This window comes from Mytilus edulis, chromosome 4 (genome assembly GCF_963676685.1).
Source record: "Mytilus edulis chromosome 4, xbMytEdul2.2, whole genome shotgun sequence".
Classification (NCBI taxonomy): domain Eukaryota; kingdom Metazoa; phylum Mollusca; class Bivalvia; order Mytilida; family Mytilidae; genus Mytilus; species Mytilus edulis.
Genome location: NC_092347.1, coordinates 23,569,127 through 23,594,348, shown reverse-complemented (window position 1 = coordinate 23,594,348; position 25,222 = coordinate 23,569,127). Strand labels below are relative to the sequence as shown.

Genomic DNA, 25,222 nt, shown 5'->3' with positions numbered 1-25,222 from the left:
ATTCCTATACAGTATAGCGAATAAAATAAAATCGCCAAAATAAATTCTGCCAATTTAAAAGTCCACATGCCAAAGTATTGATAAAAGTTTTGAGTCCGCCAAAATAATAAACCATCAAAATAATTTGTATACCTTATTCAATGAAAATCACCATTTTTATCACACGCGAAATTAACCCGCTATACCGTATGCTGCATAGCAATGCAAAGTTAAATTTCAAGTGTTTTTAAATAGTAGAAACTTTAATTACTGCAGACTGATTTACAGATCCTACATGCTCATGTGTACAACCAATGAAATATTTTAAATGTATTGAAAATCTCATTAGATCTTCTACTAGTTTATATGAAATATTGTTCAATTAAAACATTATAAAATCAATACAGTATTTGAATAAAATTAATTTACTGTTTCTGTCAGCCAAAAGTTGTCACAATTTCTACCGAGTTATAATATAATAATTAAAGTGTCCATCCTCAGTTAATATATCAGCATATCAACCCCAGACTTCATCCTCTGACAATATTTATCTTTTTGGTCTATATAACATAGAATTGTATATTATGAAAATACAAAAAAATACTGAAAGACAGTTTACACAATTTTCATTACATGAGTAAGAAACTGTTGCTCTTTTCACAAAAGTCATGAAAAATTTTGGTGAAAAGAGCTGCAAATAAAAAATGATTACAAAAACAAATCTTTCATTTGTGACTGCACCTTTTCTTTCTTGATATTTCTCTTTGTTTCATGTGTGAAAAAGTGCCATTTAAATGCATAAACTGGATGTCATAATACTACATAAAACAGCATGCCCATTTCAAATTAATAACTGCTGCTTATAATTTTTTTATGGCAGACCATAGAACAGTTTCCTGACAAGAAACACAATGAACAGTTCCTTAACTTCAATTAAGTTAGGTAGCCTTTTAGAAGAATAGTGATCAGGTTTGCACCAGTGTCTATTTTGATATCTTTTCTTTTTGACAACATAACTATAGGACATTTATTTCATGCCACTTTCTCTTCTGGTAAGATAGGAATAGGATCTAGCTGAACTTGTCTGACTTTATAAGGTACATGTCTCATTAATGCTTCATATTTAATGGCGTTCTGTTTACGCTCTTCTTGCAACCAATATAACATTTCTATTCTGTCCCATTTCATCTTCTCTTCATAAGAGCGACCCTAAAATAAAATAAAAAAAAAACATATGGTAAATTGTCAGCTAGTAAACTGATTCTTGTAACAATTTATGTCTCATTCAATTTATTGCATGCAAAAAGATAACACTTTACTAGCGTGTATCTAATATCCAACTTGAAAAAGCTCATTAAAGAAGTCAAGTAGTTTATAAATTATGGGTGAATGTAAATTAATACATATAAGAGTTATGGTTGGAGCTAATGTTATCCGCATAAATTACAAATTTGTCAGTTTCACCAAATTAATTAAAAGCATGAATTGATATGAATAGGGATTGCATCACTTACTTAAAACATGGTTATGATGATTGTGGAACGCAAACTATCAAAATTGAAATGATTTCGATAATAAAGGTGTAATTCCTGATAAATTGACCATGATACTCAAGTTTGACGAAACTTTTTTTCTGGAAAGGCAGATATCAAAAAAAATTATTCTGAATGTAAATTCTTCTTACAGTGTTTACGGTGGTACCTAACACTACAGGGAGATAACTCTGTAAAATCAGCTAAACGTTTTAATTACGTTGTGTTGTAAAGGGAATATATCAAAATTGGTGATTGTCAAACTGCTATATAACCAGTGTAATTTTTCTGACAAAACGGTTGGTTCAAAATTTTTGAAATTTTTATATTTTTGTTAAAGGATTTACTTTGACAAAATTTTATGAAAATTAAACAAGCCAAATTAATTTTAGTGAAAGTGTTGGGTACCACCTTAATTTTGAAAAAAAAATTCAATCTGAAATCAAAATATTTTTTTTTTTTTTTTTGAAAACAAGAAAAAAAATTCTGACTAAGAAAATTAAAGTGCACATGCTGAAATGTCTCGCCTTCTTTGCCTACCATTGATATTTTGTTGATAATTTTTAAAGCTTTACTATTACTATCACATAAACTTAACTTAACATGATCCAAGAAAATGAGGCAAAGGTCATATAAACCAAAAGAGAAATACATGTACACCTTACAATCATTCAATACAATAAATATAGATGCCCTATTGCTAATAGTTTCTAAGAAACAGACTTTACCAAGAAAAACTTAACATTGACCAATGAACCATGAAAATTAGGTCAAGGTCAGATGAACCATTCCAGGCAGACAATCCTTCCATATAACAAATAAAGTTGACCTATTGCATAATAGTTTAAGAAAAAAACAGACCAAAACACAAAAACTTAACACTGAGCAATGAACAGTGAAAATGAGATCAAGGTCAAATTAAACCTGTGAGACTGACATGTACATCATAAAATATTTCAATATGCAAAATATAGTAGACCTTTTGCATTAGAAAATAAATACAAAACTCAAAAACATTATTTTGTAAGAACAATGATTAACATATATTTTTAATCTATAATATGAAATTAAGCAGACATAGAAAAATCCAATTGCACGAGAATGATTTCTGTTTATATCTATATTTTCTGTTTATATCGCTTATGTGACCATCAGAGGTCTTGGGAGGTAAACTTGATACTTAAAGTCATATGAAACGAGTGACTGGTGAAAAATAATGTTTTTCAATTCTTGAACCAATGCATGTGTATATCATAAACTAAGTCTTCTGTGCACGATTTTATCATTTTTTTTAACGTAAAAATATCAAACAATCGTCATTTTCCCCCCCTCTTGATCCATGTGTATACTGCGATCACTGGATTTTTAGAAGAAGGGTCACGCTAAGGTCATTTTGAATACGGAAAATATGTCCGCAAATTGCTTCCGGGAATCAAGCAATTAAAAAAAAAGTAAACTTTTTCTAAATGTGGACATATTAAAGAATTATCTTCAGATAAAAGTATATGTACAGAAGTTTAATAATGACAATTATCCATTTTGTTATAAAAATATTATGCATCATTTTTTTTAATTTGATGTTTCATGTGACTTTAATTAGATGGCATCAAGACTAAAATACACATGAAACGAAGATACATATAATCGAGCCCATGCACTGAAAATTGTTTATTGTAGACTTTTTATAATTTGGATAAATGTTTTACATGATGAAAAATCAACTATGAGAATTTTTGTCAAATCTGTGAACATGAATTTGACAGCTAGTGCCTCTTTAAACTAATTTTCAAATTGAAAAATAAATAAATGTATCATTACCTTGTAGGAAACTGTATCTGAAAAGTTTTTCTTCATATAGTCCATCTGTATTTTTATTTCTTTGTCAAAATGGTCAATCCTCTGTAAATGAATAAATGAACATGATGATAGTCAACCATTTTTGCACTTTCTTTAAAAGGCTGCCATTATATTTTAAGGTACAAATATTGATAAAATTGGGTTGAGGACTGTGGATTCATTAAAATTCTTAGGATACCAATTTTCGTGGATTTCGTGTGTACAGGGGAACCACGAATTTACATGTTCAAGGAAATACAGATTTTCTTACGGAATGTTTGCAGAATTTACCAAAACAACGAATTAAAATATCCACGAATATGCAAATTTTCATTGATCCATGAAAATTGGTACCCACAAAAATAAATGAATCCACAGTATAATCACAATTTGGCATTATTTATTTTTCATCCTGTATTCTGTCTATTGCAGTTTACTTTTCGAAATGAAAAACACTTGTCCTTACTTTTTATGCATTTTTCTGTGTTGTTTTTCTTCTGTACCCATTTTTCAATTTTCTCAACAAAGAATGCAAATATCTGCAAATATTCAATTCGTGATGGAACAACACTGATAATTAACTCATGCACTACGCACATTCATGAATTAATGTGTTTTCCGGCCACTCATTGAATATTTTTCTCTATTTGAATTCCTCGATTAGTTATTCTATAAAAATACATTTTGCCAAAGTAAATAATTATTTTCTTTTCATTCTCATGTCCTACTTAAATAGAACTACCATTGTCCTACGCTCTAATGTTTTTTCTAAGAAGTTTAATACAGCAATGTCTGGCACACTGCAATAAAGTACAACCTTGTGGAATGCCCAAAACAGATTTATACAGAATAACAAATCAGTTATCTGTCCTGAACAAAACAATAAAGTACAACAACCTTGTGGAATGCCCAAAACAGAATTATACAGAATAACAATACAGTTATCTGTCCTGCACAAAACAATAAGGTACAACATTGTGGAATGCCAAAAACAGAATTATACAGAATAACATACAGTCATCTGTCCTGGACAAAACAAGTGCTGGTAGTAATAAAGTACAACGTTGTGGAATGCCCAAAACAGAATTATACAGAATAACAAATCAGTTATCTGTCCTCACTGAACAAAACAATAAAGTACAACCTTGTGGAATGCCCAAAACAGAATTATACAGAATAACAAATACAGTTATCTGTCCTGCACAAAACAAGTGTTGGTAGTAATAAAGTACAACCTTGTGGAATGCCCAAAACAGAATTATACAGAATAACAAATACAGTTATCTGTCCTGCACAAAACAATAAGGTACAACCTTGTGGAATGCCCAAAACAGAATTATACAGAATAACAAATCAGTTATCTGTCCTGTACAAAACAATAAAGTACAACAACCTTGTGGAATGCCCAAAACAGAATTATACAGAATAACAAATCAGTTATCTGTCCTGCACAAAACAATAAGGTACAACCTTGTGGAATGCCCAAAACAGAATTATACAGAATAACAAATCAGTTATCTGTCCTGTACAAAACAATAAAGTACAACCTTGTGGAATGCCAAAAACAGAATTATACAGAATTACAAATCAGTTATCTGTCCTGGACAAAACAAGTGTTGGTAGTAATAAAGTACAACCTTGTGGAATGCCCAAAACAGAATTATACAGAATAACAAATACAGTTATCTGTCCTGCACAAAACAATAAGGTACAACCTTGTGGAATGCCCAAAACAGAATTATACAGAATAACAAATACAGTTATCTGTCCTGCACAAAACAATAAGGTACAACCTTGTGGAATGCCCAAAACAGAATTATACAGAATAACAAATACAGTTATCTGTCCTGCACAAAACAATAAGGTACAACCTTGTGGAATGCCCAAAACAGAATTATACAGAATAACAAATCAGTTATCTGTCCTGGACAAAACAATAAAGTACAACGTTGTGGAATGCCCAAAACAGAATTATACAGAATAACAAATCAGTATCTGTCCTCACTGAACAAAACAATAAAGTACAACCTTGTGGAATGCCCAAAACAGAATTATACAGAATAACAAATACAGTCATCTGTCCTGCACAAAACAATAAGGTACAACATTGTGGAATGCCAAAAACAGAATTATACAGAATAACAATACAGTTATCTGTCCTGCACAAAACAATAAGGTACAACCTTGTGGAATGTCCAAAACAGAATTATACAGAATAACAAATCAGTTATCTGTCCTGGACAAAACAATAAAGTACAACCTTGTGGAATGCCCAAAACAGAATTATACAGAATAACAAATACAGTTATCTGTCCTGCACAAAACAATAAGGTACAACCTTGTGGAATGCCCAAAACAGAATTATACAGAATAACAAATACAGTTATCTGTCCTGCACAAAACAATAAGGTACAACCTTGTGGAATGCCCAAAACAGAATTATACAGAATAACAAATCAGTTATCTGTCCTGGACAAAACAATAAAGTACAACGTTGTGGAATGCCCAAAACAGAATTATACAGAATAACAAATCAGTATCTGTCCTCACTGAACAAAACAATAAAGTACAACCTTGTGGAATGCCCAAAACAGAATTATACAGAATAACAAATACAGTTATCTGTCCTGCACAAAACAATAAGGTACAACATTGTGGAATGCCAAAAACAGAATTATACAGAATAACAATACAGTTATCTGTCCTGCACAAAACAATAAGGTACAACCTTGTGGAATGTCCAAAACAGAATTATACAGAATAACAAATCAGTTATCTGTCCTGGACAAAACAATAAAGTACAACCTTGTGGAATGCCCAAAACAGAATTATACAGAATAACAAATACAGTTATCTGTCCTGCACAAAACAATAAGGTACAACCTTGTGGAATGCCCAAAACAGAATTATACAGAATAACAAATACAGTTATCTGTCCTGCACAAAACAATAAGGTACAACATTGTGGAATGCCAAAAACAGAATTATACAGAATAACAATACAGTTATCTGTCCTGCACAAAACAATAAGGTACAACCTTGTGGAATGCCCAAAACAGAATTATACAGAATAACAAATCAGTATCTGTCCTCACTGAACAAAACAATAAAGTACAACCTTGTGGAATGCCCAAAACAGAATTATACAGAATAACAAATACAGTTATCTGTCCTGCACAAAACAATAAGGTACAACATTGTGGAATGCCAAAAACAGAATTATACAGAATAACAATACAGTTATCTGTCCTGCACAAAACAATAGGTCCGAGAACAATTAATTCGTAGTGCATTTCTTTTAGAACATAAATGAAAATTAAAAAAATCCCACCTGCGCTTTCTCAATGAAATTTTTACAGTGTGTTGTACTACTTTTGGGACAAATTATATCAAAATTATAGAAAACTTCATCGCCTCTAACTCAAAATATGGACAATTTTGTGTTTAGGGTATCTTGAAATCTTTTGACAGCTTCCGAAGTGCTAATTTTTAACCTTTTTCAGCTGAACCAAATCACTACTTTCCTGTAAAATTCTGGACCCAATTTTTTTTACAGTGTAATTTTACCCCCCTACTTACAATTTGAGGCATTAAACATGGAGAAATAAATTTGGAAGGGGTATAAAAATTATTGGCAAGTAACCCACTGTTAACACTAGGGACTATATTCGTGAACAACGAAAATCAAGGGACGACAATTGTGGTCTCGGACCTAATAGGATAGAAAGAGTTGACAAATCTTAAAAAAACTTAGTATGACCAAAGCTTAATAAATTATAACACTGCTTGCAAAGTTTCATAACAATAGGATATATATTACAGACAATATGTTAAATTCTATACTCATCTTTGCGTGTTAAATTTTGACGTTAAAATTGAATAATTTCAACTATCAACATTTTTGGCTTTGAAAATTAAAATGTTGCAAAAAAATACTTCTTAAATGCCCTAATATATCATTTATTATGTACTAAAAGCAATAGAGTACTCATTTGATTTATCAGACTTAGCATAATTATTCAAAAGTCAAATTTATATCAGCCTGAGCCTAAAAATTGAGGTTTTTCAATGAAAGGGACCTTACATGAAGATGTAATATTTTCCAGCAATTTTAAATTTGTGAAGCTTTTTGGTTATAAATAATCCTTACATATGTATTCAATGTACTTTAAATGGAAAGAAAAGTCACAAATAACATATCATATTAGTTTAAAAGGTCTTAAGCCAAGTAAGACTGGAAAAAAATAAGGATAAATTTAGGCCGTGCCACATATTTTCATTAAAAAATGCATATTGAGGCTATAAGAAATAAAAAATTGTGTCTTTTTTATCATTTCTATACTCATGTGACATGATAGAACAAATCTGAGCACAAAAAGGCTCTTGCAATTAACTTTTCTTACAGACAGTATGGTCTGATACAAAGAATTTTGCCTTTTTAATGAAAAACTTGAATGCAATTTTAGTCTCAACAGGCTTATATTTAAACCACTTGCTATCCTACAGAAGAAAAGAAAGATACTATGTGAGATGGAACAGGTACAATACACATTGTTAAGTGCTTTTGATACAAATTTAGTGAGGTCTTTATTGTGGACTTCAAATTTTATGTACCAAGAACCCCACTTTTGACTTCATCCAAACAGGGCGTTAGACAAGGGTCATTTATACAACACATTTTGTACATATTGTCTGAGATAATCTTCTTTTCTGTAGATTCTGAGTTCACAAACAAGTTAAAGAACTAGATAAAGGCATAGAAACACAAGAATAAACACATGAAAACCTGTCAGATAGAAAGTCAGGATGCCATGTATGCATCAATATTGAAAAAGCCTTAAAATGCCTATTTTGACCATAAAATGCCAAAATTGGTCATTTTTGCAGAAATTCTATAAAATAAAAGTTTAAATCTTTTAGTTTCATGCTATTTGACAAATTGAAACCACCAAATCATTTAGGGAAGTTGCCAAAGTACAGATTCTATATTTACAGACTTCACCTCTTAGGTCCGAGAACACAATTAATTCGTAGTGCATTTCTTTTAGAACATAAATGAAAATTAAAAAAATCCCACCTGCGCTTTCTCAATGAAATTTTTACAGTGTGTTGTACTACTTTTGGGACAAATTATATCAAAATTATAGAAAACTTCATCGCCTCTAACTCAAAATATGGACAATTTTGTGTTTAGGGTATCTTGAAATCTTTTGACAGCTTCCGAAGTGCTAATTTTTAACCTTTTTCAGCTGAACCAAATCACTACTTTCCTGTAAAATTCTGGACCCAATTTTTTTTACAGTGTAATTTTACCCCCCTACTTACAATTTGAGGCATTAAACATGGAGAAATAAATTTGGAAGGGGTATAAAAATTATTGGCAAGTAACCCACTGTTAACACTAGGGACTATATTCGTGAACAACGAAAATCAAGGGACGACAATTGTGGTCTCGGACCAATAAGGTACAACCTTGTGGAATGCCCAAAACAGAATTATACAGAATAACAAATACAGTTATCTGTCCTGCACAAAACAATAAGGTACAACCTTGTGGAATGCCCAAAACAGAATTATACAGAATAACAATACAGTTATCTGTCCTGCACAAAACAAGTGTTGGTAGTAATAAAGTACAACGTTGTGGAATGCCCAAAACAGAATTATACAGAATAACAAATACAGTTATCTGTCCTGGACAAAACAAGTGTTGGTAATAATAAAGTGCAGAGTTGCATGGCGTCAAGTGTTTTAAGTAACTAATGATTTCACCTTTCTTCCCACTAAAATATTTAACATAATTTTCTAAGAATATAGCTGATTAAACTAATCTTAAATCTAAAGCCATAGATTTATTCTCTGGCATACAACACATAAAATATGTATTGTTAACTAATTATTGAAAAATTAAACTAAACACTCTTTTGTAAAAATTATTATGAAAAGAGGTTTCTCAAACCACGCCTCTTTTGGGGAGATTTAGAATATTTATAGAAAAATTAATTTTGTTTACATACTGGTTCCTAGTTATGCTCTCTGTGTTACATCTTATAGAGACATAACTTAGGAATGTTACCAGTAAATATACATGTGCATATTGTTTACATTGAAATCTGTGGTAACCCTTCATTCGAGGAAGAAGTAGTTAAGAAAATTAGTGTTAGTTTAAACTTTGAAAAGTTCAGGGCATATAAACATTGAAAACATGCCGCACAGCCCTATATTTTGACCTTTGAAAAAAATGTAGTGCATATGAACTTTCAATTTTAGGATAAGATTTTTTTTCAAAACTTCATAGTAAAAGTGGTACAGTTTTAGCCGTAAAAGGAGTTCCTATGGGAAATTGCATTGTCAATATTTACAGAAATGCAACCTAGAGACTGCTATTTTAAAAGTTGTCATAATTCTTACATCTTACCTTATAGTAAAAACTTCGTTGTTTTGCCTCCTGTAGCCTTTTCACAGAACTACCTTTAACACCACTTGATACTATAAAGATAAATAATAAAACAGTTGACACACATAAATGTGTTCCCTTATGGTTATTAAGATAATGTTATGCAAATAGTGTATCTAATTGGCAATATTTAAACGTGTGAACTACAGTAATTTCAGAAATTATTGCATGCATTTATATTGCTATTTTGTCATTTTAGACTAAAAAAAGATTTTAATTTTCACAATAATGAGAAAATTCCTGCTTAATGCATTAAAAATTTCAATATGCAAGTTTAAATCATTGTGATTATATCCCTTTCATAAAAGCATCATGGAGACGCAGCAGATTTTTTTTTATAAAATTTCCATATTTCCATTTTAAAAAACAACAAAGTGGTACATTATCCTTAATATATTGTTTATTATTTTTTTTAATTTTAGTAGGTCTAAAACTTTCTTGACACATAGATGAATTGGACCAAACTTTGTTTAAATTTACTTTGACTAAATAGGTTGTCATACTAATTCTAACAATTAAAAAAAATGTCAAAACAGATCAACCAGATGCTCCAGAGGGGGCAGCTATATAAAACCGCAGTGGTTGAACCCTGAACAGTTGGGGCAAGTATTGACACAACATTCAAGCTTGATACAGCTCTGAATTTGGATTGTGATTAAGTAGTTGACACAGCATAGGTTTCTGACACATAAAGAATGTGGTCTAATGTACTTAAGAATTATTTTTATTGCTATTGAGCAATACATTTTGCTGTTGAAAATTAACCCCCCCAAAAAATAAAAATTTGCACAAAAATTCTTTTTAATTTCTGAAATCTGAAATGAGAAAATTTTTACACCCCCACCCCCTTTCCACATGTTTTTTTCACCTCACCTGTTTCCTATATTTCCTAAATAATCTCAATTCAAATTTCCAATGGAGGTGGCAACAATAACTACTCATTTTATTACATTAGAATATATTTCAGTATAAAATGACATACAGGCATGGTTAAAATTAATAATTAAAAACAGTAACTTCTAAAAATAAATTTACGGCTACACAATACAATATTTTTATTGTCAATCAAAGATGCCCTATATGAGAGAGCAGTATAATTACAAACAATTTATTACAATGATTATTACTAGTTCTTAATGATATAGAATGACAAAATATAGAAAATGAACACAAAAGCAAAATTTAAACTGCAGATATTTATATAAGTGCCATAAAATTAAAATTTTGTCTATGAATGATTCACTGGGTCAGCAAATTGGCATCATTTACATTTTTTATCAAATTATCCCTCTTAGTCCAGTGACTGATTATTAAATTAGGTGTTTTACACATTTCAAGGCAATCATCATTTCTTAATACATAATTTACATGCAGTGTTAGGGAGGTAATCAAGTAATCAAACATACATATAACAGTGTTCTTTTATTTTAAATGGATTACCTCCCCTTCATTGCTTTTAAATTTTCCAAATTGTCCTTTAACCAGAAAAACCCTTGTTTTCCCCCTTTTTTGTCCCTAATTGCTTGACGATTTGAACCATACCCCCCCCCATAACCACACCCCCCACAAAACCATCCCTTTGTAGTATGGAAACTTGTTGTATAATTTCAGAGAGATTTATACACTTAAACACAAGTTATTGACTGTAAACTAAAAAAAATGCTTATTTTGCCCAAAATTCCTACACATTTGGGACCATAACCCCCAAAAGCAATTTATACCTTCTACCTGTGGTATTAAACATTGATAGTACAATTTCAGAGCAAGTGAAATGCTTATACACAAGTTGATATCCTGAAAGTAGAACAAATGCTTGTTTTGGGCCCCTTTTGGGCTCCTAATTCCAAAATGGTAGTGACCATCATCCTCAAAATCAATCCCAACTTTTGAGGTATTGAACCTGTTTATAAAATTGCATAGAGATCCACTCACTTAAAGTTAAGTTTTTGTCCGGACACCAAATGCAAAAAGTTTTTGCGGTTGAATACAAACTGGTGATGGATAACTTCTACTCGAGTTTAAAATGAACCAAAGATAACATGTAAACAAACCTTTCTCAAAGAATCTGTTTGGATCAGAAGCAGCTCTTTCAAATTTTTCTAATTTTCCCAGAAAGTCCTCCCTTTTCTGAACTAATTCTGTTGCCAGCTCCCATCTTTCAATAGCCTGAAGTAATGAAATGAATATTATGTATCTATTTGAAATATATATAATGTTATTTTCTGTACCTATTTGTAAAGGCAATCTCATTCCATAATGTTATTTCTTGTATATCTGTTAGTAATGGCAACATCATTCTATGTTATTTTCTCTGTCATTTTGTAATGGCAACACCAATCTACAATGTTATTTTCTGCATCTATTTGTGTAATGGCAACAACATTCTATTTTATTATACTTCATGTAAAAATGCCAGATTTTGATTGGCTTAAACGAGTGTGTCATTTTACTCTATCACATAGCTGAGCGGGTGACAATTTTTTTGAATGTTACCCTCGCGTGCAGAGCCTCAACTGGTTTCTTCAATTGGTTACCAGATTGTATAACTGTCACATGTACGCTTGAAAGTAACGAAGATAAGCAAAGACATGTAAGATCCTAAATTACACCGATTTTAATTAAAAACAACAGGCGACATGTTTGCTGAAGTTTCAGAGGATGATATAACCGATTTACTTGAATTAAAAGACTCAAAGTCAACAAAAAGATGCATTACACATAGTCTTAAGAGTTTCCGTGGTTTCCTAGGAGAAGACAATGAATTTGAAACGTTTGATAAACCAAAATTGAATGAAAAACTGAGACTGTTTTTTGCTTCGTTACGAAAAACTGACGGGAATCACTTAAAAAAGTCTACCCTCACTATATAGCTAATTATAGGTATGGCTTAACAAAATATTTGAAAGAACATTGTTCCATAGACATTACAAAGGATGCGCAATTCGCAGGTTCAAAGGATGTCTTCAAGGCTGTCGTTGTAAACTTAAAGAAAAAAGGGTATGCCTCTACTGAACACAAACCCCCTATTTCTAAAGAGGACTTACAAAAGCTTTATAACACTAATAGTATTGCAATCAATACGACAACACCTTATGGATTACAAAAGAAGGTATGGTTTGACATAATGTTCTATTTGTGCAGGAGAGGCCAAGAAAACTTGAGATCCATGACAAAAAACACATTTGCTATTAAAACAGATTCAAGTGGAAGAGAGTATGTGCATCAACAAATAGATGAATACGATAAAAATCATCGTGATGAAGCTTCCCCTGATGATACCGTCGGTGAAGCAAGGATGTACGCAAGAGAAGGTGATCCTCTGTGTCCAGTATTATCATTTAAATTGTATCTGGAAAAACTTCACCCAGCTCTCAATGATTTTTGGCAGCGCACAAAGGATTCCTTTGATATAACTGACACAACATGGTATTGTAAAGCTCCCATGGGAAAAAACAGTTTATCAGTAATGATGCCAGAAATTTCTGAAAAGGCTAAACTTTCTAGAAGGTACACGAACCACTCTATACGCGCAACTTCCATTACTGCAATGGATGAATCCGGCATAGAAGCTAGGCACATAATGCGAGCCAGTGGACATCGAAGTGAAGCCTCTATCCGTAGCTATTCTAAGAGACTAAGCGAAAACAAGCAACGTGAGATGTCTGACAGTTTAAATAGTATTCTTCAAACTAATCAAAGTGACAATATTAATCATGAACTTCAGTCTGAAAATGCTAAAGGTGATCACAATATAACTGTAACTACACCTGAAGCACAGCCATTACTTGGGCTCAGTGCAGCTGAAATTGAAGCGTTATTTTCATATGAAACCACATTGGAAGAGATCCCTGTCACGCCTATGGATATTACGGTTGCGCCGCAAAATGTTTGTCTATCTGATAACCAAAACAAAGAAAACTCACCACATCCAGCTGTTTCTTCAAATGTTCAACTGTCGATGAACAATGTGCAGCCATGGTGGAACACACACACAATGAATTTATGTCCTAATATTACTAACAGTGTGGTCAATTTCAACATTTACAAATGATTTTCCAAATTTAATTGTTTCACCAACAAAACAGTCATTTTCAGTAACTGTTAAATTTGATCCGACAGACAGTTAAATTTATTTATTGTTGAATTGTTTCATATATAGTTATATACAAAATGTTTATAACATTTGTTTTTTTCTCTTGTTAAAGAATTGATGAAAATATTTCTGTTTTCTTGTTTTATTTTCTCCATTATGTGACATAAAAAAAAAATGGGGTAGATGCGCACATGAGACAATATCTTTATTTCTATTATCTTATACACAAATGCCAATACAACATGATTTAAAGTTGCAATATTTTTTCAGATAAAAATAACAGAACATTCAGTATAATAAATTAAATAACACATAGCTGAGAGGGTGATAGACAGATTGTAACCCCTTGAAAAACATTGTCAACCTCGGCTTCGCCTCAGTTGACAATGTTTTCTCGGGGTTACAATCTGCTCTATCACCCTCTCAGCTATGTGTTATTTATATAATGTTATTTTCTCTGTCATTTTTTAATGGCAACACCAATCTACAATGTTATTTTCTGCATCTATTTGTGTAATGGCAACAACATTCTATTATGTTATTTTCTCTGTCATTTTGTAATGGCAACACCAATCTACAATGTTATTTTCTGCATCTATTTGTGTAATGGCAACAACATTCTATTATGTTATTTTCTCTGTCATTTTGTAATGGCAACACAAATCTACAATGTTATTTTCTGCATCTATTTGTGTAATGGCAACAACATTCTATTATGTTATTTTCTCTGTCATTTTGTAATGGCAACACCAATCTACAATGTTATTTTCTGCATCTATTTGTGTAATGGCAACAACATTCTATAATGTTATTTTCTCTGTCATTTTGTAATGGCAACACAAATCTACAATGTTATTTTCTGCATCTATTTGTGTAATGGCAACATCATTCTATGTTATTTTCTCTGTCATTTTTTAATGGCAACACCAATCTACAATGTTATTTTCTGCATCTATTTATGTAATGGCAACAACATTCTATTATGTTATTTTCTCTGTCATTTTGTAATGGCAACACCAATCTACAATGTTATTTTCTGCATCTATTTGTGTAATGGCAACAACATTCTATTATGTTATTTTCTCTGTCATTTTGTAATGGCAACACCAATCTACAATGTTATTTTCTGCATCTATTTGTGTAATGGCAACAACATTCTATTATGTTATTTTCTCTGTCATTTTGTAATGGCAACACCAATCTACAATGTTATTTTCTGCATCTATTTGTGTAATGGCAACAACATTCTATAATGTTATTTTCTCTGTCATTTTGTAATGGCAACACAAATCTACAATGTTATTTTCTGCATCTATTTGTGTAATGGCAACAACATTCTATTATGTTATTTTCTCTGTCATTTTGTAATGGCAACACCAATCTACAATGTTATTTTCTGCATCTATTTGTGTAATGGCAACAACATTCTATAATGTTATTTTCTCTGTCATTTTGTAATGGCAACACAAATCTACAATGTTATTTTCTGCATCTATTTGTGTAATGGCAACAACATTCTATTATGTTATTTTCTCTGTCATTATGTTATTTTCCGTATCTACTTGTCATTACAATACCATTCTATAAATTTATTTTTATGTAGGTATCTATTTTTAAAGGACACATCATTCTATAATGTTTTTTCATGTATCTTATTTGTAATGACAACACCATTTTATAATGTTATTTTCTGTTATCTGTTTGCAATAGCTGCACTATTTTATAATTATCTTTTCCTACTTGTAATCATGTAATGACACCACCATTCTATATTTGTTATTTGCCTTTTGTAATAGCAACAATTTCTATAAAGTTATTTTCATGAAATTACGGTATTTTAAACATCAAGAATTTTTAGTAAAAAGTAAATATAAGATTGAAAAAATAAAATGTTTTCACCTACCTCATTCATTTTAACATAATATTCATTAGAGCTGTATTTAATGGCCATGTCTAGACGGAAATTGTCTGGCATTTCTAAGGCATTCCACACTTTCTCTAATCTTTCCTGAGGACCGAGAGGACCATCCTCTGTTGTCTAATAAAAATATAACAAGAGGATGTCAGATCAAAATGGAAAAGCCAAAACAAATGTAAGTGCAGTGAAACCTGTGTTATCTGACACACTGGGGAACCAGAAAAAAATGTCCGATTAAGCAGGGTGTCGGAATACTCAGGTAAATTTTGGGACTATGAAAATGTGAAGGTTAAGCAGGATATTTGGAATACTTAGGTGTCGGATGTGGCAAGTTTCACTGTATTACTTTTTGTCTCTTTAAGTCTGTAGCTGAACAATGATAAAAGCTAAAATTGTGAAAATCAAAATTCATCTGTCTTTCATTGAGGGTACCAGTCAGTGAAGTTACTCACCTCTCCTGACCTATCTGTGTCCATCTTACTGACGGTACCAGTCATTGAAGTAACTTTTGATGCTCTAGAATGTGACAAGTCCCTGAAATTAAAACAATACACAATCCTAAAAATGTATTAATGAATGAAAGTACCAATCAAATTATACAATAATGTAAACCAGCTAATTAAATACAACTTTCATCAGATCAAAAAGTATCTGAAAATAAATTTGGTTCACAGTAGCTTAAAATAAAAGAATGTTACTGTAAAAAATGTATGGCATGGCTAAATATTTAACTTTGAATTTCTTTAAGGAACTAAGAAAAATTGTAAACTATTCAATGGAATCCTGTGTCTCACTTGTGACTCCAGCTGTCAGTGTAAAAGTGAGTCCATGTAGTCATCAGTAAAATACAAAAATTAATAGAAAAAAAACCTGCTTTTTTTTATCTTGAAGATTAGCTTCTGTCCAATTTTCATCAGAGGCGGATTTAGAGGGTAACCCAGGCCCCCCGTTCTTCAACTAATGTCAATCATTGGTATGGCCATCTGACTACCATAATTGCCTTTTGTGACTAAGTTTTAGGGATTAAAATCAGGATCAGATATAAAATGTCCTGCTGGCTCAAATATTTTGGAAGCCCTGCCCCCCCCCCCCCCCCCCTTTTCTGGGAAAAATTTGGTTGATTATATATGAAATCACTGAAGCATGACCGGAGCGGGCCCTCTCTTAGGCAGTCAGTGGGCCCCAACCTGAGAAAATTTCTTGATCGCCTCTGTTGATAACAATCCATGAAGGGCTTACAAATTTATTATGTCAAAATAAATTAATCCAAGCCTGATCCAGACTGTCTTTAAATGTCAATTGTAAAACTAAGTCAATCTATCAGAAAGTTTGCATCAGACCATGAAAAAGCTTCTGCCAAAGTTTCATAAAATTCTTTGAAGGTGATTGGTTTGATAACATAATTGATGTGTATGTGTAACAAACTTTAATCCCAGACTGTATCAATCTGCTGCTAGTTGTAAACACATTAGAGGAATGTTATATTGTAACGTTATCAAACTTCCATATATTCTGTAAAGATAATTCTAATTTAACTGAGTATTACTGAGATAAAACATAACGCCCAATTGTAATTTAAAGAATTGAAAACAAAAGATTTGTTCAAATTGAAAGGATAACCAGAGAATTCATGCATTTTCAATAATCAGGGTTTCATACATTGTCAATTCCAAAGCTAGTTAACAGTATCACCTGATAGAAAAACTGAGGCAAATATAATATATGAACTAGAAAACAAAATTAAAACTTAAACATTACATTAACACTTTATAATTTTTTGTCAAACCATGAAGACTGTCTCCGACATAAACAATAACACTGCTGGAAAACAAAAGTCAAAGTTATCTAATAACTGAAATTCCTATGAACAAATTTATTTTTTAACACAGCTCTTTTGTACAGAAAAAAACTTCCATGTTTTTTGCAGATCTGATAAATACATGTATGCTTTTCTAAACATTTAAGCAGATTAAAAATATAGTAAATCATTTTAATAACTGACAAATTTTAAGATAGAACATTCAATTGCATGAGAAATGATTGCCATTTTATTCTTTTTTTCATTAATTAATTATATGAAAATGAGATGTGGTATGATTGACAATGAGACAACTATCCAACAGAGTTAAATGAACTGGTTTTATACAATTACAGGCCACCATATGGCCTTAAACAATAAGAAAAACCCAAACTGGATAGTTGGCTATTAAAGATCCCAACATAATAAACTAGAGGCTCTAAAGAGCCTGTGTCGCTCACCTTGGTCTATGTGAATATTAAAGGAAGCAGATGGATTCATGACAAAATTGTGTTTTGGTGATGGTGATGTGTTTGTACATCTTACCTTACTGAACATTCTTGCTGCTTAAAATTATCTCTATCTATAATGAACTTGGCCCATTAGTTTCAGTGGAAAATGTTAGTAAAAATTTACAAATTTTATGAAAATTGTTAAAAATTGACTATAAAGAACAATAACTCCTAAGGGGGTCAATTGACCATTTCGGTCATGTTGACTTATTTGTAAATCTTACTTTGCTGAACATTATTGTTGTTTACAGTTTATCTCTATCAATAATAATATTCAAGATAATGACCAAAAACAGCAAAATTTCCTTAAAACTAACAATCCAGGGTCAGCAACCCAACAACGGGTTGTCCGATTCATCTAAAAATTTCAGAGCAGATAAATGTTGACCTGATAAACAATTTTACTCCATGTCAGATTTGCTCTAAATGCTTTGGGTTTTGAGTTATAAGCCAAAAACTGCATTTTACCCCATGTTCTATTTTTAGCCATGGCGGCCATCTTGGTTGGATGGCCGGGTCACCGGACACATTTTTCAAACTACTAACCCAAAAGATGATTGTGGCCAAGTTTGGATTAATTTGGCCAAGTAGTTTCAGAGGAGAAGATTTTTGTAAAAGATTACTAAGATTTACGAAAAATGGTTAAAAATTGACTATAAAGGGCAATAACTCCTAAAGGGGTCAACTGACCATTTCAGTCATGTTGACTTATTTGTAAATCTTACTTTGGTGAACATTATTGCTGTTTATAGTTTATCTCTATCTATAATAATATTCAAGATAATAACCAAAAAGAGCAAAATTTCCTTAAAATTACTAATTCAGGGCCAGCAACCCAACAACGGGTTGTCCGATTCATCTGAAAATTTCAGGGCAGATAGATCTTGAACTGATAACCATTTTACCCCATGTCAGATTTGCTCTAAATGCTTTGGGTTTTGAGTTATAAGCCAAAAACTGCATTTTACCCCATGTTCTATTTTTAGCCATGGCGGCCATCTTGGTTTGATGGCCGGGTCACCGGACACATTTTTCAAACTACTAACCTAAAAGATGATTGTGGCCAAGTTTGGATTAATTTGGCCCAGTAGTTTCAGAGGAGAAGATTTTTGTAAAATATTACTAAGATTTACGAAAAATGGTTAAAAATTGACTATAAAGGGCAATAACTCCTAAAGGGGTCAACTGACCATTTCAGTCATGTTGACTTATTTGTAAATCTTACTTTGCTGAACATTATTGCTGTTTACTGTTTATCTCTATCTATAATAATATTCAAGATAATAACCAAAAACAGCAAAATTTCCTTAAAATTACTAATTCAGGGGCAGCAACCCAACAACGGGTTATCTGATTCATCTGAAAATTTCAGGGCAGATAGATCTTCACCTGTTTAACAATTCTACCCCATGTCAGATTTGCTCTAAATGCTTTGGTTTTTGAGTTATAAGCCAAAAACTGCATTTTACCCCTATGTTCTATTTTTAGCCATGGCGGCCATCTTGGATGGTTGGCCGGGTCACCGGACACATTTTTTAAACTAGATACCCCAATGATGATTGTGGCCAAGTTTGGTTTAATTTGGCCCAGTAGTTTCAGAGGAGAAGATTTTTGTAAAAGTTAACGACGACGACGGACGACGCCGGACGCCGGACGCCAAGTGATGAGAAAAGCTCACTTGGCCTTTTAGGCCAGGTGAGCTAAAAATGTGTAAGGGTTCCACAGAACCTAGTGTTTGCCTACTTTTACTGTTTTCTGTGTGATGCACACAATAGATTTATTTTACAAAAATGTTGAAAAAATTATTAAAAATGTTTCTCTAGATATTATCTTTTGATTGTAAGAAGCTTCTGTCCAAATTTGGTAAAAATGTTTTAAAAACTTAAACTGCAGGCTGTATGTAATGTTAACTGGAAGAAAAACTAAGTCCATTTATAAGTAATATACAGAAAACAGGAAATATATTCATACAAGTCAACTTGTTTGAATTGTTTTACATTGTCATTTAGGGGCCTTTTATAGCTGACTATGCGGTATGAATTTTTCTCATTGTTGAAGGCCGTATGAGGACCTATAGTTGTTAATTTCTGTGTCATTTGGTCTCTTGTGGACAGTTGTCTCATTGGCAATCATACTTCATCTTCTTTTTTATATACTAGAACACACCCGTGATATCGCGGGTCCGTGACTGAATTAAAGTATATAACTATGTGCAAGCCTTATTTTAGTATTAGAATGGTCATCTGATAAAGTCATGCCGATTATAAGATACAAAGTTTTCTCTGCTATCAAAGTCTTTCTGTTTGAACCCGTCGAACTGGAACTTATCAATTATTGGTAATATTAATTATTTAGAAAGCAAAAGTTCCTGGAATGGAATATTTTTTAATCAACAGCATTGTCCTTTATTAGTTATAAATAAAGTTGAATTCTTTGATTCGCTGTTTTACGCCATGCCCGCTAACAAATTGAAAACTGTACCTATACGCCTTATTTTTAGTCACAGATTTTTAGTATTCGTATTGTTATCTTAGAAAGTCTTACTGATTAAAATACTACAATAGGTAACAATTTGACAATTTAGTAGTGTCAACCCTGTGATTATGACCCGTGTATATAGCATATTAATCCTGAATACACCGTTTGGTGGTGCGCCTGATATGCGGAACGTACAGATAACGTAATAGGTAACAGGTGAATATACTATTGGTATCGGTATCGGACTCGACCCGGAACTTCTTAATTATTGGCAATATTAATTACGTGGAAAACAAAAGGGCCTGGAGTGGTGTAATTTTTAATCTACACCTTTGTACTATATTAGTTATATATAAAGTTGAATTCTTTGATTCATCGTTTTTACGTGATGACGGCTGACAAATTGGACCTCGTAATTTTAGTATTATAGATAAATTCACTTAAGAGAGTCATGAAATGATGGATTCTGCTTTATATCATTGTCTTTTATTCCTTACATAATTTTACTATTTTTCTATTCCAAATAAGTTTTATCTGACTTATTTAATACTAGTTATTTAACAGAGTTAGTCACTATATTTTCAACCGACAAAACTTACCTTATTGGTTTCTCTATTATTAATTATGCAGTAAGACACAGACAATCCTTTTTTCCACTGATGAAACTTACCTAGTTGGTTTCTCTACTTGTAATTTAGCAGAATGTCTGGCAGCCACTCTTTCTTGTAATGTTTTAGCTGACCTAGACGTTTGTGGGGATTTCTGTCCTTTGTCTGCTGTATCTTCTTCTTCTACATTAATAAAATGAAACTGTAAATTATTGCCTGGACTTATTATGGTATACTGATGATCAACAGATTAACATGGTCATCACAATATTTAACAATTCCAAACAACAAAATGGTTAAAATCAAAGCACTGTGAGCAAAGGTCATAACTTTTAACACATTTATCAGACATGTAAGGAAAAATTTCCAATGAATTTGTACATACCAATTCAAAATTGGTTTCTTGTACAAAATTATCAAGTAAGTTATGAAACATGCAACTAGGGCTAAGTGGCTGAAGTAGTTACTACTGTAATCTTTAGCCAGTCAACACTGAGGTTGTAAGTTCCAAATCCACTCATACAGGTGCACTAAACTCCAATCTTAATTGACTAGGATTGTCAGTTTTCCTATCAAAGGTAATGGCTTCCTCCACCAATAAAAACTGGCCACCACGAAAAAACCAAAAAGTGGTGCTTAAAAGTAGCGTTAAATAACAAAATCAAAATTAAAATGTAATAACTAGGACTTTCTGGATTCTATTGGCATTATAAATACCATAAAAAGAATAGAGATGGTGACACAATTAATATATTTGTAAAACAGCAATTGGCACCAATTCATTCCAGCCCCACGAACACTCAGAACTCTCAAAAAACATCGGAAAACCTAAAGACAGTTAAATGACACTCTGAACAGGCAGAGGAATAAACAGAATGGGTTCAATTAATTTTCTGAAGAAAAAAAAACAGAAACCAAAGCAAACATATACAAACTTCTACTCTGTCCTACCATTTTCACATATGGAGAGTGCATGTTTTAACAGCTATAATTAAAACAAAAAGATGTTCTTTTTATAAAAAAAAAATATATCAAAATAAAAATTCCATTATTAAAAATTTTATTTCATTCTTATTGCATTGATTGTTTTAATGTTAACACCTTTTTTTTCTTTTTTCTTTTTTTTAACTGCATTGATGGTTTTATGTTAAGCCCTTAGAGTAATTTTAATAAGATAATGCGCTATATAAATATTGTAAATAATAATTAAGATCAGGAGTGAGCAGTACCTTCCATATGAGGATCTTTTCCTAAACCTCCCATAAATACTGTATTTACATTCCACATTCCTTCTTCATACTTTGTCTTCTCTTTCTTTAATTCTTGCATTTTTTTCTGTCTCTCACTAAAATGAATATATATATTTTTATAATCATAATTAATAAAAAAAATTTGATGACAAAGACCCCATTGAATTTGTATGTTCTAGTATGTCTGTATGATTAATTTTACTCAGACATTGATTGTTGTCAATGTAATGGAAATCAATGTCAATGCCATACTAGTAAGAGGTTTAGTTAGTTGTAAAATCAGGTTTAATCTTCCATTTTCAACAAAAATAAAGGCCTACCGTAACCCCAATGTCCTGCAAAATGTCATTCTGCCCCAATGAAAAAAATAAAGACTGCATTGTTCTTTGTCAATCAAATGTGAAACCAGAAGTCATTTTTTACAGGGATATCCTTCTACTATACATCATCAAATAAAAATAAATATCTTAATTTAAAAAAAAAGAAGAAAAATACTGAGCCATTATAGTTTTGACATTTTTATTGTATAACCAATCAGAAATGTCACCTTTAACATGATTTAACAAGCTTATAAACATGATTTTATCATAAATTCCTAATCAATAAACCACCATAGATACAGAATTCAAACCTACTCTTGAAAACTCAGTAATACAACCATTAGTATTTCATTATTGACAGTGAGTCAAAGACAATAAGAATATGGATCAAATCCAATTCAATGTGGTCACATCAAGTTTGAGTCAAGTTTGAGTAAACATGCTGTTAAGATTGTAATGACACAACATTTATTGAAACACATGCAAATTGAAACAGCATGCAACAATAAACAAAAGTCAAAATAATCAGTTAAATGTGATTAAATCAATAACACCTAAATATTTCTTATTTTAAGCTATGGTCACACATCTGTTCGGCATCTGTTCGAGCTATCCGTTAAGGTGCGACCGAGGCTTATTGAATCTTTTATCATAAAAAAAAAAAAAAAAAGTCATTTACAAATAATTACTACAAATTCCATTAAACTCTACATAGAAATGGTCAGAGCAGTCTCATTTCTTTCCATTTTGTACTTTAAAATGACAACTTTACATGAACAGATCTAGAATACTCTTGTTTTTTCCTTCAAGTTACAATTTTGTTCACCTTCCTGAACCTTTTTTTTTATCTTTCAATCTGTAAAACCTGAATCTGCCCTTAAATATCTATGAAACTATACAAAAAAAATGATTCTTTGACTTGAGACACAATTACTCCATTGGTACACTGGTATAGGACCAATTATAAATGTATGAAAAAAATAATGAAAAAATACTTAGGAATAAGAGACAAAATAAGTAATGAAAAACAATGTAACTTTGGTAATAAATTGACAAAGAGAACATTTCATTACCGAAACTTACTAAATACTGGAAAGTATGGAGTCTGTTACACTGTTAAAAAAGTTTTTTTTTCTAAATTTATAAAAAAGTTAGGATATGACTCTAATTCATTTAGATACATTCTAAAATCTTATTTGGATGTTCATTACACAAAGAAAATTACCATAAACTTTATTTTTCTTGAAAGTCTTTGTTTATTTTCACATTTTACAAAAGCTTCATTTAAAAAAACATTTAAATACTGTTTTAACCATGCAGTTATTAAACTGCTACACAGAATTTAGATAATCAAAGGTAATCAGGTTTGCTTTTTCTTGAAAGAAGAGTTCTGTGCTTAAAATAATCTCTAAAGAGCTTTCATCTTGCCAGAAAATAAGAATATGGTAATATGGTTTGAACTATAATAAACATACTCGAGGAGGAATAGTTAACCTGCTGTGATATTCTGTATCTAATAGAAAGCTATATAAGAATGGGATCTATAGAAGCTTAGTGTTAATCCTAAAGGTTACTCATGTCAGCGGTATATGTATTGTTCCTAGTTGGCCAGACTAGGAGGGAGCATAGCAGCTAGTGTAAACATCAAATAGCAAGGGAGACTACTACTTACGCTTCTAATCTTTGTTGTTTCCTGGAATATTAGTCAATAGAAATCATCCTACTGTACTCAATAATAATAAAGTGTATAAACTTATCTCTTGATCTACTGCAATCTTTAGTGCTATACCTTATATTTCTGGACAAGTACAGTAATAGTATACAAGAATAGAATTATGTTAACATAAAAGAAAATAATATCTAATTCTGTGCACTAAATTATTGATGTACAAAGGGAAGTAATTAGACATACATCTCAGAACAGTAAATGTGAAGCAAAAAACAATCCTGAACAAAAAAATGCATGTTTTTTTTTAATTAATTCTAATCTATGACTTGTTGTAGGGAAATGGATTTAGATAATGAAAGTATTAAATGTAAATTCCAAACTTATTCCAAGGTTTTAATACTATGAATATTGTGACTGGGTGATCAGTCTCATGATAATAAGAACATATGATAAATATATCTGTATGCAGATTTACTTCAAATCACAATTAATAATTAGTCTTTGTCAATTCCCTAAAAATTGCAATAATAAATGCACACAATTTCTGAATTAACAGTTTCTCATAATTTTACACAGACTTTGTAATAATTTCATTTTTTGTTCATTTGATAAAAAAATAACTTCTTGACTGTAGTGGAAAACCAAATGTCTATATTTGTAAATAGCCGTAATAACTGTAAACTGTGCAGTTATTGAAAAAAACATCTGATAAGATCTGTTTTCTGAAAAAATATTTTCAATCAACAAAAGGGTTCAAATAGCTTGTATTGCC

At 31.4% G+C, this 25,222-nt stretch overlaps 1 protein-coding gene and 1 pseudogene across 16 annotated transcripts in view; one reads left to right on the top strand and one right to left on the bottom strand.

Annotated features, from left to right (window-relative positions):
• Positions 1 to 975: 975 nt before the first annotated feature.
• Positions 976 to 25,222, bottom strand: part of LOC139519253 (coiled-coil domain-containing protein 87-like) — a 59,466-nt gene continuing 35,219 nt past the window's right edge. For 4 of the 16 annotated variants that reach the window (XM_071311203.1, XM_071311208.1, XM_071311205.1 and 1 more), the window contains 11 exons: positions 24,454 to 24,474; positions 23,865 to 23,894; positions 22,441 to 22,556; positions 21,274 to 21,394; positions 17,574 to 17,636; positions 16,268 to 16,349; positions 15,801 to 15,935; positions 11,856 to 11,970; positions 9,766 to 9,836; positions 3,330 to 3,410; positions 976 to 1,188 (listed from right to left, as the gene is read on the bottom strand). In XM_071311203.1, coding sequence (XP_071167304.1) covers positions 1,012 to 1,188; positions 3,330 to 3,410; positions 9,766 to 9,836; positions 11,856 to 11,970; positions 15,801 to 15,935; positions 16,268 to 16,349; positions 17,574 to 17,636; positions 21,274 to 21,394; positions 22,441 to 22,556; positions 23,865 to 23,894; positions 24,454 to 24,474 — 1,012 coding nt within the window. In that variant the 3' untranslated portion in view covers positions 976 to 1,011. The remainder of the gene's footprint in view (positions 1,189 to 3,329; positions 3,411 to 9,765; positions 9,837 to 11,855; positions 11,971 to 15,800; positions 15,936 to 16,267; positions 16,350 to 17,573; positions 17,637 to 21,273; positions 21,395 to 22,440; positions 22,557 to 23,864; positions 23,895 to 24,453; positions 24,475 to 25,222) is intronic. The other 12 variants (XM_071311214.1, XM_071311216.1, XM_071311217.1 and 9 more) reach the window with 6 other exon arrangements.
• Positions 12,441 to 13,915, top strand: LOC139518401 (uncharacterized; annotated as a pseudogene).